This window comes from Amia ocellicauda, chromosome 1 (genome assembly GCF_036373705.1).
Source record: "Amia ocellicauda isolate fAmiCal2 chromosome 1, fAmiCal2.hap1, whole genome shotgun sequence".
In the NCBI taxonomy this organism is placed as follows: domain Eukaryota; kingdom Metazoa; phylum Chordata; class Actinopteri; order Amiiformes; family Amiidae; genus Amia; species Amia ocellicauda.
This window is the reverse complement of record NC_089850.1, coordinates 47343575-47361094: the sequence shown is the minus strand read 5'-3', so window position 1 is coordinate 47361094 and position 17520 is coordinate 47343575. Positions and strand designations below refer to the sequence as shown.

The following is a 17520-nucleotide window of genomic DNA, read 5'->3' as shown; positions in this document are numbered from 1 at the left end:
TTTAAGAAACATACCAAGATCATTTTAGCCTGAAAGGGTGGAGGAAAAAAAAAAAAAGAAAAAGAAAAAGATTGCACTTCATGATTGGGAGGGTGGAATGGGAGAAGGAAGTCTGAACATCGGAATTGAATATAATTAGTTGATCTTTTAACCACTGCTATTCATCTCCTCAGGTTCCTCTCGGAAATGCAACAGCAGGCCTAGGCACATGTGCAAGGGATAAAAACACAGTGTAGCTCGTAGGAACAGAACCTAATTCTGTTCCACACTCAGGTGGGTATTCGGACCTGGAAGCACTCCAAGAATATCTTCATTCCAAATCGAGGTAGCATCATCTTCAACCGGCATGAAAACCAGCTCTCTCAGTCCCAGGGGCACTGGAGCCATAGTTTCCAGCCCACCGCACTTGCACACTTGCACTAAGCAAGGCCAGCATCAGAGTGCTGCCGCCCGCCTTGCTTTCAATCTGGCAAGGAAATTAATTGTCATGCCGGCTTCAGCACAAAAGTATAAACTGCCTTACCCAGCTGTAAGAAAATGAAAAAAGAAATGCCAACATAAAAAGGGTTTAAAATGCTGTGTTTTCTTGAGTAACGACTATTTTTAGATTATATTTAAATTGAATGACCTACCTTAAACAGGTGCAAAAGTACTAAAAAGATAAATATTTATCCTCCAATATAGTGAATGGCAGCATTTTCACCTTTAATCTGAAGATAAATAATGTACATAAATAAAAGGACTGTTTCGGATGCGCATGATGTTTTTCTTAGGAAAACAAACAAGAACAGGGGACGTAGCTGCAGGCGTTTCCTTCTTGAAATCGCAGCCCGTTTGAAGAGCAGCATTTCAGTGATGTCAAAGCTGCACTCAATGCCCCATTCAAGATACATTTAATCAGAATTGACTGAAGATGCTTCCCATCTATGCAGCAGCTGGAGGCACAAGCAATGTTTTTCTCATACATACGGCAAACAGATTTTTTTTTTTCTACCATTTTTAACCTAAATATAAAAATAAATAAATGACTGATGTCTCTCATGCAACCTAAGACCATTACTGAAATAAAAACCTAAGATATCCTAAACAGAAACAAATACCAGGCAAATGGGCAGAGAGGCCACTGAGACAGATGGGATTCCCAAAACTTCAGAGACTGACTGAGTGACATGACAGTCATTTCTATTTTAAAAGGAAGAAAACAGTGGGTTTGAAAATAAATAATGGATTAAAAAAAAAAAAAAAAAAAAACTATCCTAGCTACCCTTCTTTATACATTTTTTTCCATTTCATTTGCACAGGCTTTAGCCAATGGACAGTTGGGGCAAATACATGCAATTAATATTTTCCTGTGAAAATGGTATGATGCCCTTGCAATTGCCATACAATGGGATCTCTGTCCTCCTCTGGGGCCATTTGTTTGGAGCACAAACAACCTTTTTATGAGCTTTCTCCTGCAAATGTGAATAGGTACCACCACTCATGCATTATATAGTCAATATAATGCTGAAGCAAAGGGAACCGCCTGTTTCTAAAGCAACTGGTCCCCTCATAAGTATAGGCCTGTTTTAATAGGCGCTGCTTTAATAGCTACAGCACTGCTTCTGCCAGCTGATCACTGCTGCCATGAGAGAAAACAGCCTACAAGAGAAAACCGGGAGCAAATCTAAGGGGGACGGACAGGCAAAATTACACTTTCTTTGAGATGATAATGTATATATATATATAATATGTATATTAATGTCTCCAGGAAACTCCTTTTGGTAAAAGAGTTCATACACCATAATCTGCACATTTGTGTGATCATTTAAAAAAGAAAAAGCATACAACACATGCTTACTTTTCTATCACTGCATGATCCACCACATTCAGGTCATATTCAAATCTGTAATCAAACTGCTCTTAGAAAACAGTAGTGCACGCAGGTCTCTTCCTTCAAATGAGCAAAGCTGTATTCGAAGCACTGCTGTTCCTAAAGGATGTAGCTCAGTCTATGAATGTTTCATCAATTTTATTTTGCACAAGCGTCATTTGTGCATTGATGCAGCACATCAGGTTTACGAGAAGTCATGCAATAAATAAGAGTCGTCACGTCAGTCTGCCTTTGGACACTATCATTAAACTAATGCAGATTCAGTTTATCTTATATTTTCCTGGGTCTTGTGGCTGCAAATAAACTGTATAGAAAGTTAAATGCGTAATGCTTTTTAAAGATGAAAGATGGTATACATAACATGTCTCTGCAGGATATGCTTTATGTATCCCGTGAGCCTCGAAGATCACAGATCAGTTTTTATCAATGCAGGCATTGCATTTATCCAGATCTCTTGCTGCCTACATATTGGAGGGAATTCTTGCAGTTACCTCAAACACATAGGTGGCGATTCTACCCTATTCAGCAGAATCTGGGTTACCTTCTAGAACACGTTTCTGTTCAGACTCTGGGCCTATAAACACAACTACTACCACTGCTACTCCTAACCATTACAGATAACTAGGGTTATACTTTTGAAAGAGGCGGGATTACATACAAATGGCCACAGAAAGCGGCAGTGGAGAAGTAGAGAGGGGAAATTCTCAATGACACTACACACCTTAAACTCCACACATTTCACAGCTAAGTGCACCTTGAAAAAATCAATTCTGCTAGATCATTATCATAGCAGTTAGAGGGGTTTAAAAGTCACATTTAAGATCTGCAAAGGCAGGTTCCTTAATTACAACACATTCCAGCAGAAAAAGGACAGGGCCGCTAACAAATAAACACTTAGTTAAACTATGCACAGCAAATTCTTATGAAGGCAATTAAAAAAACTGGAAGCCAAGCTATTTGCACACTAGTCTAAAAACAGGATCTTTTTCTAGTCTATAATCCACCTTATCGTTTACAAGACTGGATACGTACAGTGGCTACAGAGTGAACATTTGTGAATAACAACTGTAATGAAGCCAATGAATATTTTATGTCCTTTTCAATAAGTCAATTAGCTCAGCATTGCAAAGGTGGTGGAAAAACAGGGAAAATAAGTATTTATAATATATTAGGCAATGCCAGACTTTTGCAATATAAATTAACCCACACCTTCAATATTAAAGATTTTTTTCATTCCCAAAACAGATCTAGAGGTAATTACTTATTGACTGAAATAAAACCGTTTTACTTGATGTTTTAATTGGGTTTTAGGTTGCCATTGCTCTTTAATGCTTCAAGAAATTAAACACTTTTTATTTTTTTTTATTTTTTAAGGCCTACAGATTCTAATTTCATCAGTGTTATGGCTCTACTGGATACAAACTAACTTTTTCATTCTACATCATTAAAGTTTCTAATAAATTCCAGTAACTGAGATGCAAAAAGTGCAGACAGACTGTAACGGCACGCATTGGCTTTTACCATTGTATTTGTGTAATACGCCTCCCTCTTGTGAATGCTTATGCAATTTGAAAGTCTCAAATTTGGGAGAGGATCTTTAGTTTTTTAAGCCACCTCTTGTTGAACAAGAGAACATCTTGTGTGGTTTTCTGACACCGTCACACAATGCACCAACTTTTAACACACAGGGGGAAGGATAAGATTAACAAATCTCTTTACAGTGGGAGGAACAAAAATTAAAAAGTGAAGCCTATTCGCTACATTTAACACTCAACATGACCGCCCCAACCCATCTACAATGATTTGGCCCAGAATCAGAGGTTATGACCTATAGCACTTTTTAAAAGCTGTCAATTCTATGGGGTTGCGTTGAAAATCACAGACTTGTTCCCTCGTTCCCTTCCCTTGCGGGGCGGAAGAACTACGGTGGCCATCTTAAGGGGTGTGCCAATCCCTTAGGGAACAAGTGACGGAGCCAATCGAGCTGTTTGTGCCTTTCAATGCTCCCTTTTTTGGAATGTACAGAAGAGTACACTTATGCAGAAGTGTTTTAGCACTGAAGTCCCAGAAATCCTTGCGTTAAAGGCGGAGACAAGTAATTTGGGAAAATGGCAGTGGCGGGGGTCTATAAATGTAATGTAATGCTAGCTAGACAGTTGTAGAAATTGTTAAATTATGTAAAGGATATAATAATAAATAGATAATATAAAATTATATAATCATGATTTAAATATGATTAGAAAGTTCAGCCCAAAAACGTTTCGGCACCTATCAATTAATTAATTACTGAAGTAGTATCCTATAAAACTAGGTGATATTAAATGGACAATGTATTTCAAAATTATTATTTTAATTAAATACAGAGACAGATGACAAGAAAAGACTGCATAGGTACGTTTTAGGTCAAAGGCAAAGGCGCTAAATGCGGACACTGAAGCGTGTCCCATTGAACGCTTTTAGCGTCACCCTACACCGTGGCCCACTCAAGTGCACACTGTGACGTCAGCACAACGTGAAGTGTTCACTTGTCGAAAGGTGTAGGGAACAAGTGTGCGATTTGGGACACAGGCTGGGTGGCAAAACATTTAAACTGCTCTGTGATTGGCTGTTTTCACAGTTCACTGTTTTCACATATATGATGTATAATGTTATCTAAATGTAAGAGCTGAAGCTAACCATTGCTGAAGCATAGACAGCACACTGGCAGAGCGATAAAACATTTTTACTAGATTGTACAATAGAATTATCAAATGAATAGTTTGACACTTTTGTGTGGGATTAAATTGCATCACAGTGGAAGCTTCCCTCATTAACATGCAAATCAATTTATAACTTTATAATTTTTGTTGTTATTCTGTCTCTCACTGTTAAAATACAACTACCATTAAAATTATAGACTGATCATTTCTTTGTCAGTGGGCAAACGTACAAAATCAGTAGGGGATCAAATAACTTTATATATACAGTGAGGGGAAAAAAGTATTTAAGTTCAAATACATTTCAAGATCATGAAAGCCATTCATTGTAATCTTGTAAGAAGCCAGTAGTCTCTTGTCTGCCACCAAATGACTGATGGTACACCATGTGTCCAAGGAGCTTGAGCACTTAAGATGCTACTAAACTCGGTGTCAGAGGGGCTGATTTAAAGCAGTTACCAGTGTTTAAGGCCTGGGAAAGCGTCCATATTTGTATGCTGCACACTCTCCTGTGTTTGCAAATGGGTTCAGTTTTGTTTCTTCAGGCAACAATAAAAGTTCTAATCTTTGAGAAAAAAGAAGGCCTAAGATTTTAATGCATATGGTTTTTAAAGGCATGCCCTTTAAAAGTTTGTAGAGATTGTTGTAATGTAAATTGACCTCCTGGGTATGTTGAGTTTTGTACCATATGAGACGCGTCATTTTAAATCCTGCTAAATCCTGCATTTATTTCAGTCTGATTTCTGATCCGTTTGTCTGGCCAATATAGATCATAGAGTAAAAGTTGCGACTTGCTGAAACTACAAAATACTTCTTATGAACCCGTTTAGTTCATCTTATCTCTGCAGTGCTCCCCTCAAGTTTCCTTTTTCATTAAGGCCATAAGCAAGATAAAGGATGGTTACGTCAGTGTCCTTTCCAGCAGAGGCTAACATCAGTTTAACTTGCCTTAACCTGCCTAAATGCAATAAAAGTTAAAATTATTAAACCAGGCAGTTTGTTCGGGATGAGATGACTGCAACCACAAGACCATTTGTCCAGACAGTCAAGTTGCCGAGCCGCGCTCTGTGCAATATACTCTATGAGGGACTGGGACAGATTGCATTGCCTTCGGCATGCTTTCTGAATGCTGCTGTGCGAAGGGCTGCTGCACGGTTTCACTTTGGGAGCAAATCAGTGGAAACCAAAACATTACAGCACAGCTGTCTTTTGCCATGCTGACCTAAGGGTAACTAAACTATACAGCACATAATTAGGTGACCAAGTGCCAATGCTGACAGACACCCATGTTTATTATGATTATGGGTAAGATCATAATGATGATGCTATATTTCACTTCAGCCAAGAAATGGAACCACGTGCCACCAAAAGTCATGAAACTTTACAAGCTTGCAGAAGCTGATGGGAATATGAAAACTCCACAAATTACCAGAACACTAAGCTTACTAGTGACATCCACAAACTTAAGCTAATTAATCATACACTGCATTTCTCCAAAGTAGCAGCACAATCTTAAAAAATATTGCTCAATTTATGTATTTTGCTTAGTGAAATTTATTTCAACTAGCCTATATGCTCTACTTGGTTGCCTCCTACTTTTTTCTGCTTGCAACTGTATTTGCTCTCTTTTATCTAGCATTACTATCATGATTATTATATTAACAGCAGATGTTTATGAGTTCCTGAACTTCCTGCTGAGTTCACTGTAGTCCTTGAAACCCAATGTATTAATCTCCGGGAGACTTTCCAGTGTGTCATGGTTTCAATTTTATTCTGCTTTGTAAGGATATTATTTTTGTGAAAATTATGTTGCAGCAGTGAACAAAAATGAATAACAAGCAGGTGGTACTGATGGATGTACTTTACAAATAGTGTGATCTACACTACAGGGCTTTACATGAACCTAGTTCATCTTTCCTGGTGTTCTTCAGACCACTTAAGCACAAATGGAGGGGTTCGCCTACTGTTTTCTGTAGACCACCTACAGATGTTTTGTTTTTGATTTTGGCTACTTCCTTAATATCTCTGTTTGAGAAACTTAAACAGTATTTAATATTTAAATATACAGTGAGGGAAAAAAGTATTTGATCCCCTGCTGATTTTGTAAGTTTGCCCACTGTACATTTTCTCTATAGTTTTGTTCTTTAACAACCTGCAAAACAAATGATAAATTAACTAAACCCTTTTATTTTAATATAAGGCATAACATCGGGATAAAATTCATGGTGTGCTCATGTAGGGTGGGTTTAAGTTAAATTAAACAATTATAAATACCATGAACGTCATGTATTTTCTTGGGGGGGAGAAGGAGGGTGTACAGAGTTTCCAAGAAGTTTCCAACATAATTGTGAAATTGACTTTAAAAAACATTAAATAATAACATTTATATATTTCTGCTTCAAGAAAATGGAACACAAAAATGGGTATATGTCTTGTTAGATAATCCTTTCAAACACAAACATTTTCAAAGTCCCTCCATGCAGGAAGAAAAAAAGATCCTAATTAAACTAATCTTTGTGCTCTTGTGAAGGAGCACCAACCTTTCATTATCTGACAGTTAATTCAATCAACTGTTAAACGTAGAACTCCGTCAATAGCTGCACATGCATCTTCCGCACCAAAATGAAAAAGAAAACAAATAAAAAGGGTTTTGTGCAGAAATTAGTAAGTAAATAAACTGCACGTTCTTATATAAAGAATAAGAGAAGGAAAGAAAACCTAACAAAATCAGACAACACAATTAATGCATCTTCATTATTACGGTGTTATTTTTTGATCCAATAAGGGACTCGAGATAGACGTTTTTCTCCTCGATTGGTTATGGAAAAGCTATTATCTTTAAACGTCCATTAAACTGAAAAGTTTGCAATTTATACAGCACATAAACCTTGGCTCGTTCGTTCGGATTTCCTTGCGTCTTCTGGTCAATTACCAGCAATCGCTTTTTCAAACAAGCTTTGTGTGAAAACTGCAGCACGATCAGGCTCCCGCTCCGTGCACTGTGGGCTGCAATTAATTTCAGTGTTGATTGACATGACTGGGAAAAGGGAAGCGGCTTCGGGAACATGAAAGTATTATGAGCCGGCTGTTCTCCCACAGGGAACAATGGGATGGAAAAGGACTGCTGTACAAATGGGTCAAGGTTATATTGTAGTGATTGTTAAATCAATTGTTTTCTCTGACGGGGGCTCTCGAGCTCTGTAGCACAAGGGTTGCATGAATGTGAGGTATAATTAATACTTCTACACTGAAAACACTTCTTTCATAAAAGCCTAATAACAGTGACCTTTTTGTACACTGTGACGCATCTTGAGATGACTGCTCTTCTTCAGTAAGGCTCATTTCAAAGAACTAATAAGTCCTACAAGCTTTTGGCCCCAAGTTGTACATCTCATTATCCTGAGATGCATAAAACCCTTAACACATTCAGCAAAGCATCGTTACCTATATAAATGCAATTTATTTCCCACATTTCAACAGCAAAGCTATTTGCCATACCAGTCCTGTTGTTGAAGTACATGACTCGTTTTCTGATGAGCTGTGATAAGTCTCCTCTTTCTCCTCCTTAGATGCAGTGTGAGCTTCTATAGTCACACATCTTATACCTTCCCCTTCTTAGCGAATAAAAAGCCTGATAATTATTAATATGAATTGAACTAGTAAACACAAAAAGGAACTATATATTTAAATAAAAAAAGGATTGACTAATCAAAGTAAAATAGAAACAATAAATATTTCTGCAATTAATTCTATAACATTAACAGGTTACAACAATCAGGCCAAAGTTATCTTAAAAGGAAATCTATAGGGGTCTGTGACTTTTAAAGTCAATTGCATTCACCCGCTATCCTCCCTGAGGACAGAGGCACAGCCCATCATGAGTCAGTGAAAGTGGGTCAGTAACGAGGTCTGCACGTTCCTCCAAAACGCCTGTGTTTAGCTCTGTTCCTTTCTACTACCTGAAGCGTTGAGCAACCCTATTCCCCGTCTCCCCAAGACCACATTAACTTTCTCTGAATTGCTTGAACCCGCACAGATCCAGGAACGCACACACGGGCACAGGCGTTTGCTGGGAGTGCGTTTGTGCATTCAAAGGAAGCAGATGAGGTGACATTCAGAGCATTCAGTTTTTAAACTTTTCATCAATGTCCAATGAAATGGCATCTTTTAACAGGGTGGAAAATTGCCACCTGCCTCTTTCTCCTCTGGTACCCTCCTCTGAGGTCTCCATGTTTCATTTACAAAATTAAACCTGCTTTAGCTGCACTAGCTCCATCTCTTCCAGGATGTTTATTCACCACTTCTTTTGACACTTCTGCTGGCAGCTCCAGTGCTTCGAGGTGCTGTCTTTCCAAAAATGTAAATCACCAGATTTCTTTGTCCTGTTTTGGAAACTACCGAGTATCCAGCAAATCCCCGGTTCCAGTCCTGTTGCCTAGAGCAGGTTTGTACACAGTGATAACTGGTCAGCAGCTTTAGTACACTCTGGTGAAAAAGTCCTGGTCACGGTGGTAGGAAGCAAAAATGGCCAAATAGGCCAAATAGCTGCCGAATGGCACAAGCCGTCATTGATTTGATTTTAATACTCGGTCTTCTCTGTTTAGAGAGTCTCGGGTACCAAATGCTTGCTAGAGTGGAGGGAGTCACATGAACATCACCATGGCACGAGACTGAGTTTCTGATTACAGTCATGTTTTGATAGAGTACACAACCCCAACCCGAACGCACATCACAAGGTTAGTTACATGTTTTTAACTGAAGAAAACAGTACCAGGAATTGAGGGGGGTGCAGAATCGTGTCCAAGCCGGGCGGCCATGATATCACCATACATCTCCCATGTATTCCCGCATTAATATAGGAAGGTGCATCAGATTGATGTAACTCATGGAGCTGTAATCGGCACTGTTTGAAAAGACTCACAAATATGCGGTGGTGCTCAGAGGAAATTGCTATTGATAGAATGAGCCTCTATTTCCATCTGTAGCCAAAGTGCTCTGGGCAACTCCCCACAGGGGGAAAATTACATCCAGAATTGTGAGATTACAACCACAGGGGCCACGGCAGTAATAAATAAATGTTTATTCTACTAAGCTTGAAACAACTGATCAGATATGTCTACCAGCCAAAGCTGCCCACAGGAAAATGAATGGATGCAAAGTGCTTCAGAGTGAGTTAATCAACAGATTAATGATGATAATAACAACAAATTTGTTTGAGCCTGTGTTAGACTAATACAAAAAAACACTATATATTTTATATTAACACAGCATATTCATTGCATCATTAAAAGGATGCAGTGTCTTTGTACTTCATGGGACATTGTATATAGTTTGAACTGAATTGAGTTTACAAAGCTTATAGCAGGGGTGAATGATACTAATTACTGAATCTGAAGACGTAAATGTAAACTGCAGGAGTCATTCCTTCTAGCACACACTAATCTGTCCCATTGAGGGATGTGAACTCACTGGCTGTTGGGGGACACCCAGTGATATGTTGCTGGTGGGCTTTCCCTACTCAGGACCAGGTGACAGGACCAACAGGCCCTCAGCACTTTGAGTTTCAGTTTACTTTTGTGGCACTTGAGCCATCACACTTCTCTGTCAAAGGCATGGCTGTTTTAACACACTGACTGCAAACAAATAAGAGGTTTGCTTCTCTGTGCCAACCTGGTCCAGGGAGATGAAGAATGAACAAGTCACTGAAGTGTGTAACTCCAGAAACAGTTAAGGGAGGATCTGATGCCATTCCTTTAAAACCACAGAGATACGGCCAAGCTGCGTATCAGGATGCGTCACTGATGAGGGCGAGCAAGGTCATTGCAAATATGTATTTAGTATACAGTAAGAAAGAAAAATTACTTGTTTGGGTGGCTGTAAAGTTGGTTAATGGAAAACTGTAATGAGCAATCATTTCTTTATGTTTTTGTGCTTCAGTACATTTTCATCCTCAATATTTTGTAGAGAAGAAAAAAAAAAAAAAAATCTTATCTTGTCCTCAAGCAGAGCACTTTTTCATAGACATGCAAGGCAGAACTGAATACTCATAAAATAACAGGGAGGAGAATGATGGACACTAGACAAATACACTGATGCTGCCTTTATTTACCAGGGTGTGCAGACAGCTAGATGGATTAGGTATACAGGCTGGCAATTTCATTTGTGACTGTTTAGGGAATCATTTAAAATGAGACTGGACTAGCAAGTCTTCACTGCTTACTCAGTGGAGGAGCACAGTGGCAGGGGGGGAAACTGCTCGGGGGGGGGGTGGGGGGTGGGTGGGAGACAAAAACAAAACCCAATTGTTTCAATAGCTACATGATCATATTTATGAAAGCCTTATGCACTGTAAAATGGAAATTAATCTGAAACATTAACATCAATGACCATCACCATGACAACCTCACTTTTAATTAACCTAAAACGAATCAAACAGAATAGAGGGCAATGAAGAGAGAAAATTCTAAGCGATCTATTTTTGGTGCAGTTTTTTTTTTTTGTTCTTTATTATTATTAGAAACAATGTTGGTCAGAGACATTTGTATAGATATAAATGTTAAAAAAATATATATCTACCATGACAGAAAGCAGGGAGCTACAACACTGAACAGCTGCAGAGAACTTCAAACTTTTTCCATAAGCTGCTGCTAAAAGCTTGATTCTGAACGTTATCTTTATGAATTAGACCTCAGGTACGGAGATGTTTAGGGTTGGAGACTAAGCTGTCTGAAACTGGAGCTCACTCTCATTTAGCTTTTTAGCTTCCAAAGATTATGCTCCATTCTGTTTTATTTCAGAGCTATCTTGTGTTCAGAGGAAATGCGAAATCTCTATAAAAATCTGTATTTCTTGGGGCACCTCTTAGTATGCAAGGAAGCCCAATGAATAACCATTTTTCATCTTCCACACTGAAGGAAATGGATTAGCTCCTAATGATGTGTGTGAATTCACTGTACTTCATTGATATGACAGTGTGTGGAGCACTCAAGACAAAAATGGAGCATGTTACTTGGGAGTAATTACTAGGGCTTGAAATAATTACTGAACACCTTAAACTTCAAATCTTAAAATGGACAGAGGTCTGTCAACACCTTTACCCTGGCAACCAATCACTGTCACTGTCAATTTCTAGTACAAGACTGATCTTCTTTTAGCATTCAGGGTGAATAGCTTTCAGATTTTAACTGAAGATATAATGCCTGATACAAATACAAAATAAGACCTTATTACCCGTTTCCCCGAAAGGAGAGTAGTGAAAGGAGGAGAGAAATAAGGAAAACGATTTGGGAATCACAATTTTCAAAGGGGAGAGAAGGGAGGGCTTGCTGGTTAAACCTCTCAGGCCCAAGAGTCAACTCAGAAATGGTCCACACAGTTATTGTGTCAACGCTCAACCCAGACACAATGGTAGCCTATGTCTTCACTGTGTCAGCATGTACATGACGCTCTACATTGAATAAAACGCATCCAAAAAATAATAATAATAAAAAAAAAATTACAGCGTAGAGCCACCTTCTAGGAAAAGGCTTACAAAACACACAGTACTGGATTGACAAATTTGCAGCTTACCTATTACAATTCACAAATGCAAGACTGACTTTCCAAATTATATATACAAAAGGACAGAACTGTCATCAAAATGATGAAAGATTACATTATAAGGGAAGGGTTTTTTTCCTCTTCTCTACAGACAACAAATTGATTTTTCTGAGTTCCATCAGAAGCAGGGTTGTGGCCACTAACTTTGGCTAAAGACTATCATCTTATTGATTACAAGACCTTCCTTACAGTGAGCTGATTATTCTAAGAGCAAACAGATGATACAGTACTGAATAAGGATAATGAACATCCGCATGATTATGACAAGGTCTCCATTAATTCTGGATACCTTATTACAAAAAATGTTTTTTTTCCAATAAATAATATATTTTTTAAAGCACACTCATGGTAATACTTTTTGCTATACTGTAAAATCACTGGCTCTAAGATTCAAGAGCCACTGGGTTAATGACAGATTAACTACTAATATCAATAATACCTAACCACTGCGTATCGGTAAAAGAACACAAATATTTACATTGCAATTAGGACACTTCATGTTTTACTATCAAGAGTCTCAAACCCGAGCTTTGATCAATATGTCAAAGCAAATTGGAAAAACATTGCAGGAAATAAGGATTGATTAAGGAATTAAACATGATGTGTTTTTAATTTCTCTGCCTTTGCTAAATAAGATTTCGGTGCTGACACTGTAATCCATTCTATTGAAGATAAATGCTCCTGTATATTGAACACGTTTCATCTCTTTGATCGGCACAGCATGGGCTTGACACATTTCTCCATTCAAAAAGTAAATACATCGCTGAGTCAATAGATGTTTGAATTAATTAGTATTCAATTCACCCAATTAGCGCAGCACTGTGATGTACATACATGTCACCAAAAAAGGCCTAAAACATGAACAGTTGCAGCAATTGCCCAGATTTGTGACCCTTTAAACACCTCTGTAGAAACACAGATATACATTCTGCAGTTGTATGACGCATTGCACATTTTAAAAGATATCAACAGACTGATTAAAAGCAGCAATGTGACAGAAAACACACAGGTGTCCTGCTTGAATTCTACCATTTCCAGTATGATCTGAAAAAGTCTTCATTCATGCCGTTACCATTAATCACAGAAATATTTTCCCATTGTGCACTGCTAGTCAGGGATATGCAGCCCTGCCCGTGTGGGGAGAGTGAAAACTGAAGTAGTGTTTAAATTAGGAGCCAATGCACAGACTGACCTCTTCAAATTCAGGAGTGCCCAGGGGATGCCAGTGGGGGTTTTGAAAGCTGGTAAAAGCTTCTCTCCGAGTTCCACTGCTTTCCTTCTGAATACCTAGAAAAAGAGCAGGTTTGGCAATAAAACAAAGGTGGAAAAAACAACAAAACACACACAACAACATCTTTGTGTCTTTTCAGAAGCCCATTTCAGAAATACATCCTTGATTGATGATTAAATTTTTCCTGAATTTGAGCCCATCAAGTTGATCTGATCCTGGCCTTTAGATAGGGCACACCTGCTGTAGACAATGGCACAAGCTCAGTACATCAAAAAAGACTAATTACTATGATGTCCTGGCACACAAAGAAAATGTTGACATGGCCGCCCAATACTAACACAGTGAACAGAGTGTTTTTGTATCCTACACTATCTAGCACACAACACAGCTTTGACAACTTTTATGTAATGGGAATTGCAGGTTGCCTAATCAGATGAGGGATCAGGAAAACGGCAAAGAGGAGCCCTCTGTCATTACCACAGGTGTGTCTACTGAGCAAAGAAAAGCTTATGTCAGAATCCGGAGATAAATGAAACCTACTTCAGATCTGACGCAGCCGCAACACTCAGCTCATTACTGCCTGTTTTCTCTCTGGATCTAAATCTTAAGTTGCTTTTTATAATATAAAATAAAGAAAAACATCTGATAATGTGCAACAATTTCTAAAGTAGTTTATTCATTATCTTGTAAATGTGCTCTGTAGCAATGCTCTACAAGGTACTGATGTACTTGAGCTTTTTGATAGTATTTCATTTTTCTAAATGTTGACAAGGCCTGCTTTAAGGACGATGTGGTATTTATGCAAAGAGAACGTGCTAGACTTGGAATGTAGAAAGATTAACATCAGACATGGGGACAGAAGACACCGCTATTAGCCACATTTACTGCAACTAGCAAAGTGTCAATGTGTTGCTTTTCCGTGTCATGAACAGGTGCTGGGTATATGCTGAAGGAAATAGAAGATTCCCGTCTTTTTATTATTTGTACCGGTATGCGGAAAAGATTCTTGATCAAATATGCTGCAGGAAGGCTACGCCATGAGAATTTGATGACTCGTATCTAATACGGTATAACACCACAACAATACAGAAAGAGCAGATTTATTAAAATGTATCGTGTACTCAGTAAGTAGCATAGCTAAGTGGGGATGAACTGCCATGTTGTTTTGTTTAAGCCATTGTCTTTTAATAGAGTATACTACAGATTGAATCAGAAAATATTGGGGGGATAGATTTTAAATTTCAAGTGAAGACATTGTAGCATAGCAAAATGAACTAAGGCACACTGCACTTTATTCTGCTTAGGCTGAAGTGTTTTTAATCAGTTACATTCAAATTGCTCTGGCTTCTCTCATTAATCAGTGTTTATTACAAAGAGCTAGACTTTGAGAATTATCCATTGCAGGATTTGGTGGCCGTACAAACTTGCTTATTCAATGTCAGTTGTCCCTTTTGGCAAGGTTATCCTATCTATGTCTCCCATGTAATTCTTCTAGGAATCTCCCAAATGCATTTTTGTTAGCCTGTTTTGAATTATGCAGACGGGTGTATTTCATAATGAGTGTACTTAGTGAAGCCTTCAGGATCTTTATTATGCTATATTGTATTTTTACGGCAATATGTCTCTGAAATTACAGGAGTAATTGTACTTTCAAACCCACCTAGTAATACAACAGTCAAGTCCATCACAAATAATTACATCCTGTGACACATTTAGGGTATCAAAGTGGAAGGAAATGACAAGTTTAAAGCCAGCCTAATTCACTTGATTGATGCCTCTAATAAAGTCCAGAAATAAGCCAGCCTGACAAACTAGATCATCTTTTTTTTAATTACTCGGTGAATTGCTAGAGTGCATTATGTGTAATATATTTAGTAAACAAACTCCAGTAAACAGTGGTTTGTCGTCTTTTTCCTTCATCACATTCTTCAACATTTGGCATTGATAAGGCCCGATATACAAAGAATTGTATATATTTTTCTTGTCCCATGCAAAGTGACTATATGAAATGGCACTACAGGGTAGTAGCTTAATTTCCAATCACTGCAAGATAGTGTTGAGTCACTCAAAATATACGTAAGCATTATATTGCAACGTAACTTTACTGAACCTCAAATGTATGTATCTTTTTATTTGAAGGTATTTTGATTCCACTGTCTCTTGGGTTACCAACACAAATACCAAAACTATGTCCAAAGACATGAGAAAAGGCAGTGTTTATTTGTTCTCATCAGTAAATATAGCTGTGGGAATAAAAACCATACATGTGCACAAGCTTAAAATATAAGTAACGGCAGGCATGTATACAGACTCAAATGCATATTGTGAAAAGCCACATAATTGAATGCTTATCTAAAGTATGATAAGTTTGAGCTGACGCTGGGTGTTATTTTCCATTCCCCGCTTCAAAACACTGAAGATAAAAAAATATATATGAATAAATTGAGTTAGGCTTCAGCCTCGTTCCTGCCATACTGTATTGGTGTAGTTGTCAAAATAAAGCAAAGCTAACAAACCCTTTGCTTTTGCTTGCAGATAGGACTGGACATGGCACTAAACAAGACATATTGCTTTCTGCGCCGCGTATGACTAGATTTCCCAGCAGGAAAGGGCAGGAAACATTCAGCCAGCCTTACGGAGAAGGGCCAAACAAACCACGGGCTCCTGGGAGTACTGCACACAGCTCGATGCACACAGCCCCAGCCCTGACAGGGAACGGCCTCTCTGGGGCCATGGGAGCCGGGGGGCACAACAGAATCTGATAGGCAGAATGAAAGATGCTGCCTTACTGGGTTACTGCTTCACACACCAAGACTGGTTAAAGCAAAGGTGAACCCCGTGGAGCGTTTCTGCAAGGTGTCGCTTGTATCATGGTATCTTGTAATATCTGAATGACACCAAAGAAACAGGAAGCACAGCCACACTGACAGCCTCTCAAACACTCAGAGAAGCAAACCTGAACAGCTGAGTTCTGGGAAGAAAAAAGCAGCATATCATTCAAGGGGAGGCGGCGGCGGCGAGAGGAGAATAAAAACGAACGTTGGTCTAAGAGGAAGGTTCTCATGCAAGTCTCACAGCCAACTGAAGAGCCAGGGGTGTTTCACGGCTGGTTCAGTGTCTTACTCTCTGCATTCCTGGCACACCTTGCAATTCCATTTACCAACATTTATATAAAAAAAACAACAGCGTCAGATGGAATTTTATACAGTATGGATGTGCGATTGTGCAAATAATATTCTGAGTGGAAAGGCACCTTTGAATATAACTATTTTGTAAAAGCGAAGTTCAGAGAGCTGAGATTATATGCGCAAAGCTGACATTGAAGCATCATTCTGGGTTATGTAAATTTGTTACAGTGTAAGTGCAGTGAAATTCTGTTGCGTTCCCATGAGATAGGTTACCTCAAGAGATTTCAGTAAAGGCATGAAACCCGTCTTAACCTGTCTGAGCAATATTAGTCTTCACAGCTAAACTGGGGAGAGGCTGAAAGGCCACACACTGACCAAGTATAGGTGAAGAACAATAGAGTTCATCTACAGCTGTATAACTGCAGAAAAGTAAATGCTACAAGTTAAGAATAGCGGTAAAAAAAATCTCAATTTGAAACCTACAAACCCTAGCCTGCCCACACAAAAGCACAGAAAGTGATTGCATGGCCATTTCTATATTTTCACACCCAGTAATACTTTAGTGACAAAAAGTAAATTGAAAAGTTGAGCCTTGGTAAGCTTGATAATTAGAAGTACATTCATGACTCGCATTAAGGTGTGCAGTGTCAGTAAAGCATTTTCATTTTCTCATACACTCCCTGAGACGCTGCAGGTTAGTTCTGCTCAAGAAAAAACAGGACTGCAAAAGAGTGCGGTGTAATGCCTAAAGACGTGTAAAGAATTTCCCACCTTCAGGGTGACATTGATTTTGGATAATCCAGGCTCTCCAGTTCAGTGCTGTGTTCCGCACACATGTTGAAGCATACTGCAACAGTAGTTACAATCTGTACTCCCTACACACTGAAACTGTGCAAGGTTACACAACAGATCCCAAAACGCACACAAATCTATGAAGTGTGCTTACACGGATTATTAGATTCTGCTACACGCAGAAGTAAATCGCTTGCAGCA

General features: G+C 38.7%; 1 protein-coding gene across 2 annotated transcripts in view; it reads right to left on the bottom strand.

Moving 5' to 3' along the window:
• man1a1 (mannosidase, alpha, class 1A, member 1) overlaps window positions 1-17520 on the bottom strand; it is a 119199-nt gene that overhangs the window by 25659 nt on the left and 76020 nt on the right. For both annotated transcript variants that reach the window (XM_066707643.1, XM_066707638.1), the window contains one exon: window positions 13361-13455. In XM_066707643.1, the coding sequence (XP_066563740.1) occupies window positions 13361-13455 (95 nt within the window). The remainder of the gene's footprint in view (window positions 1-13360; window positions 13456-17520) is intronic.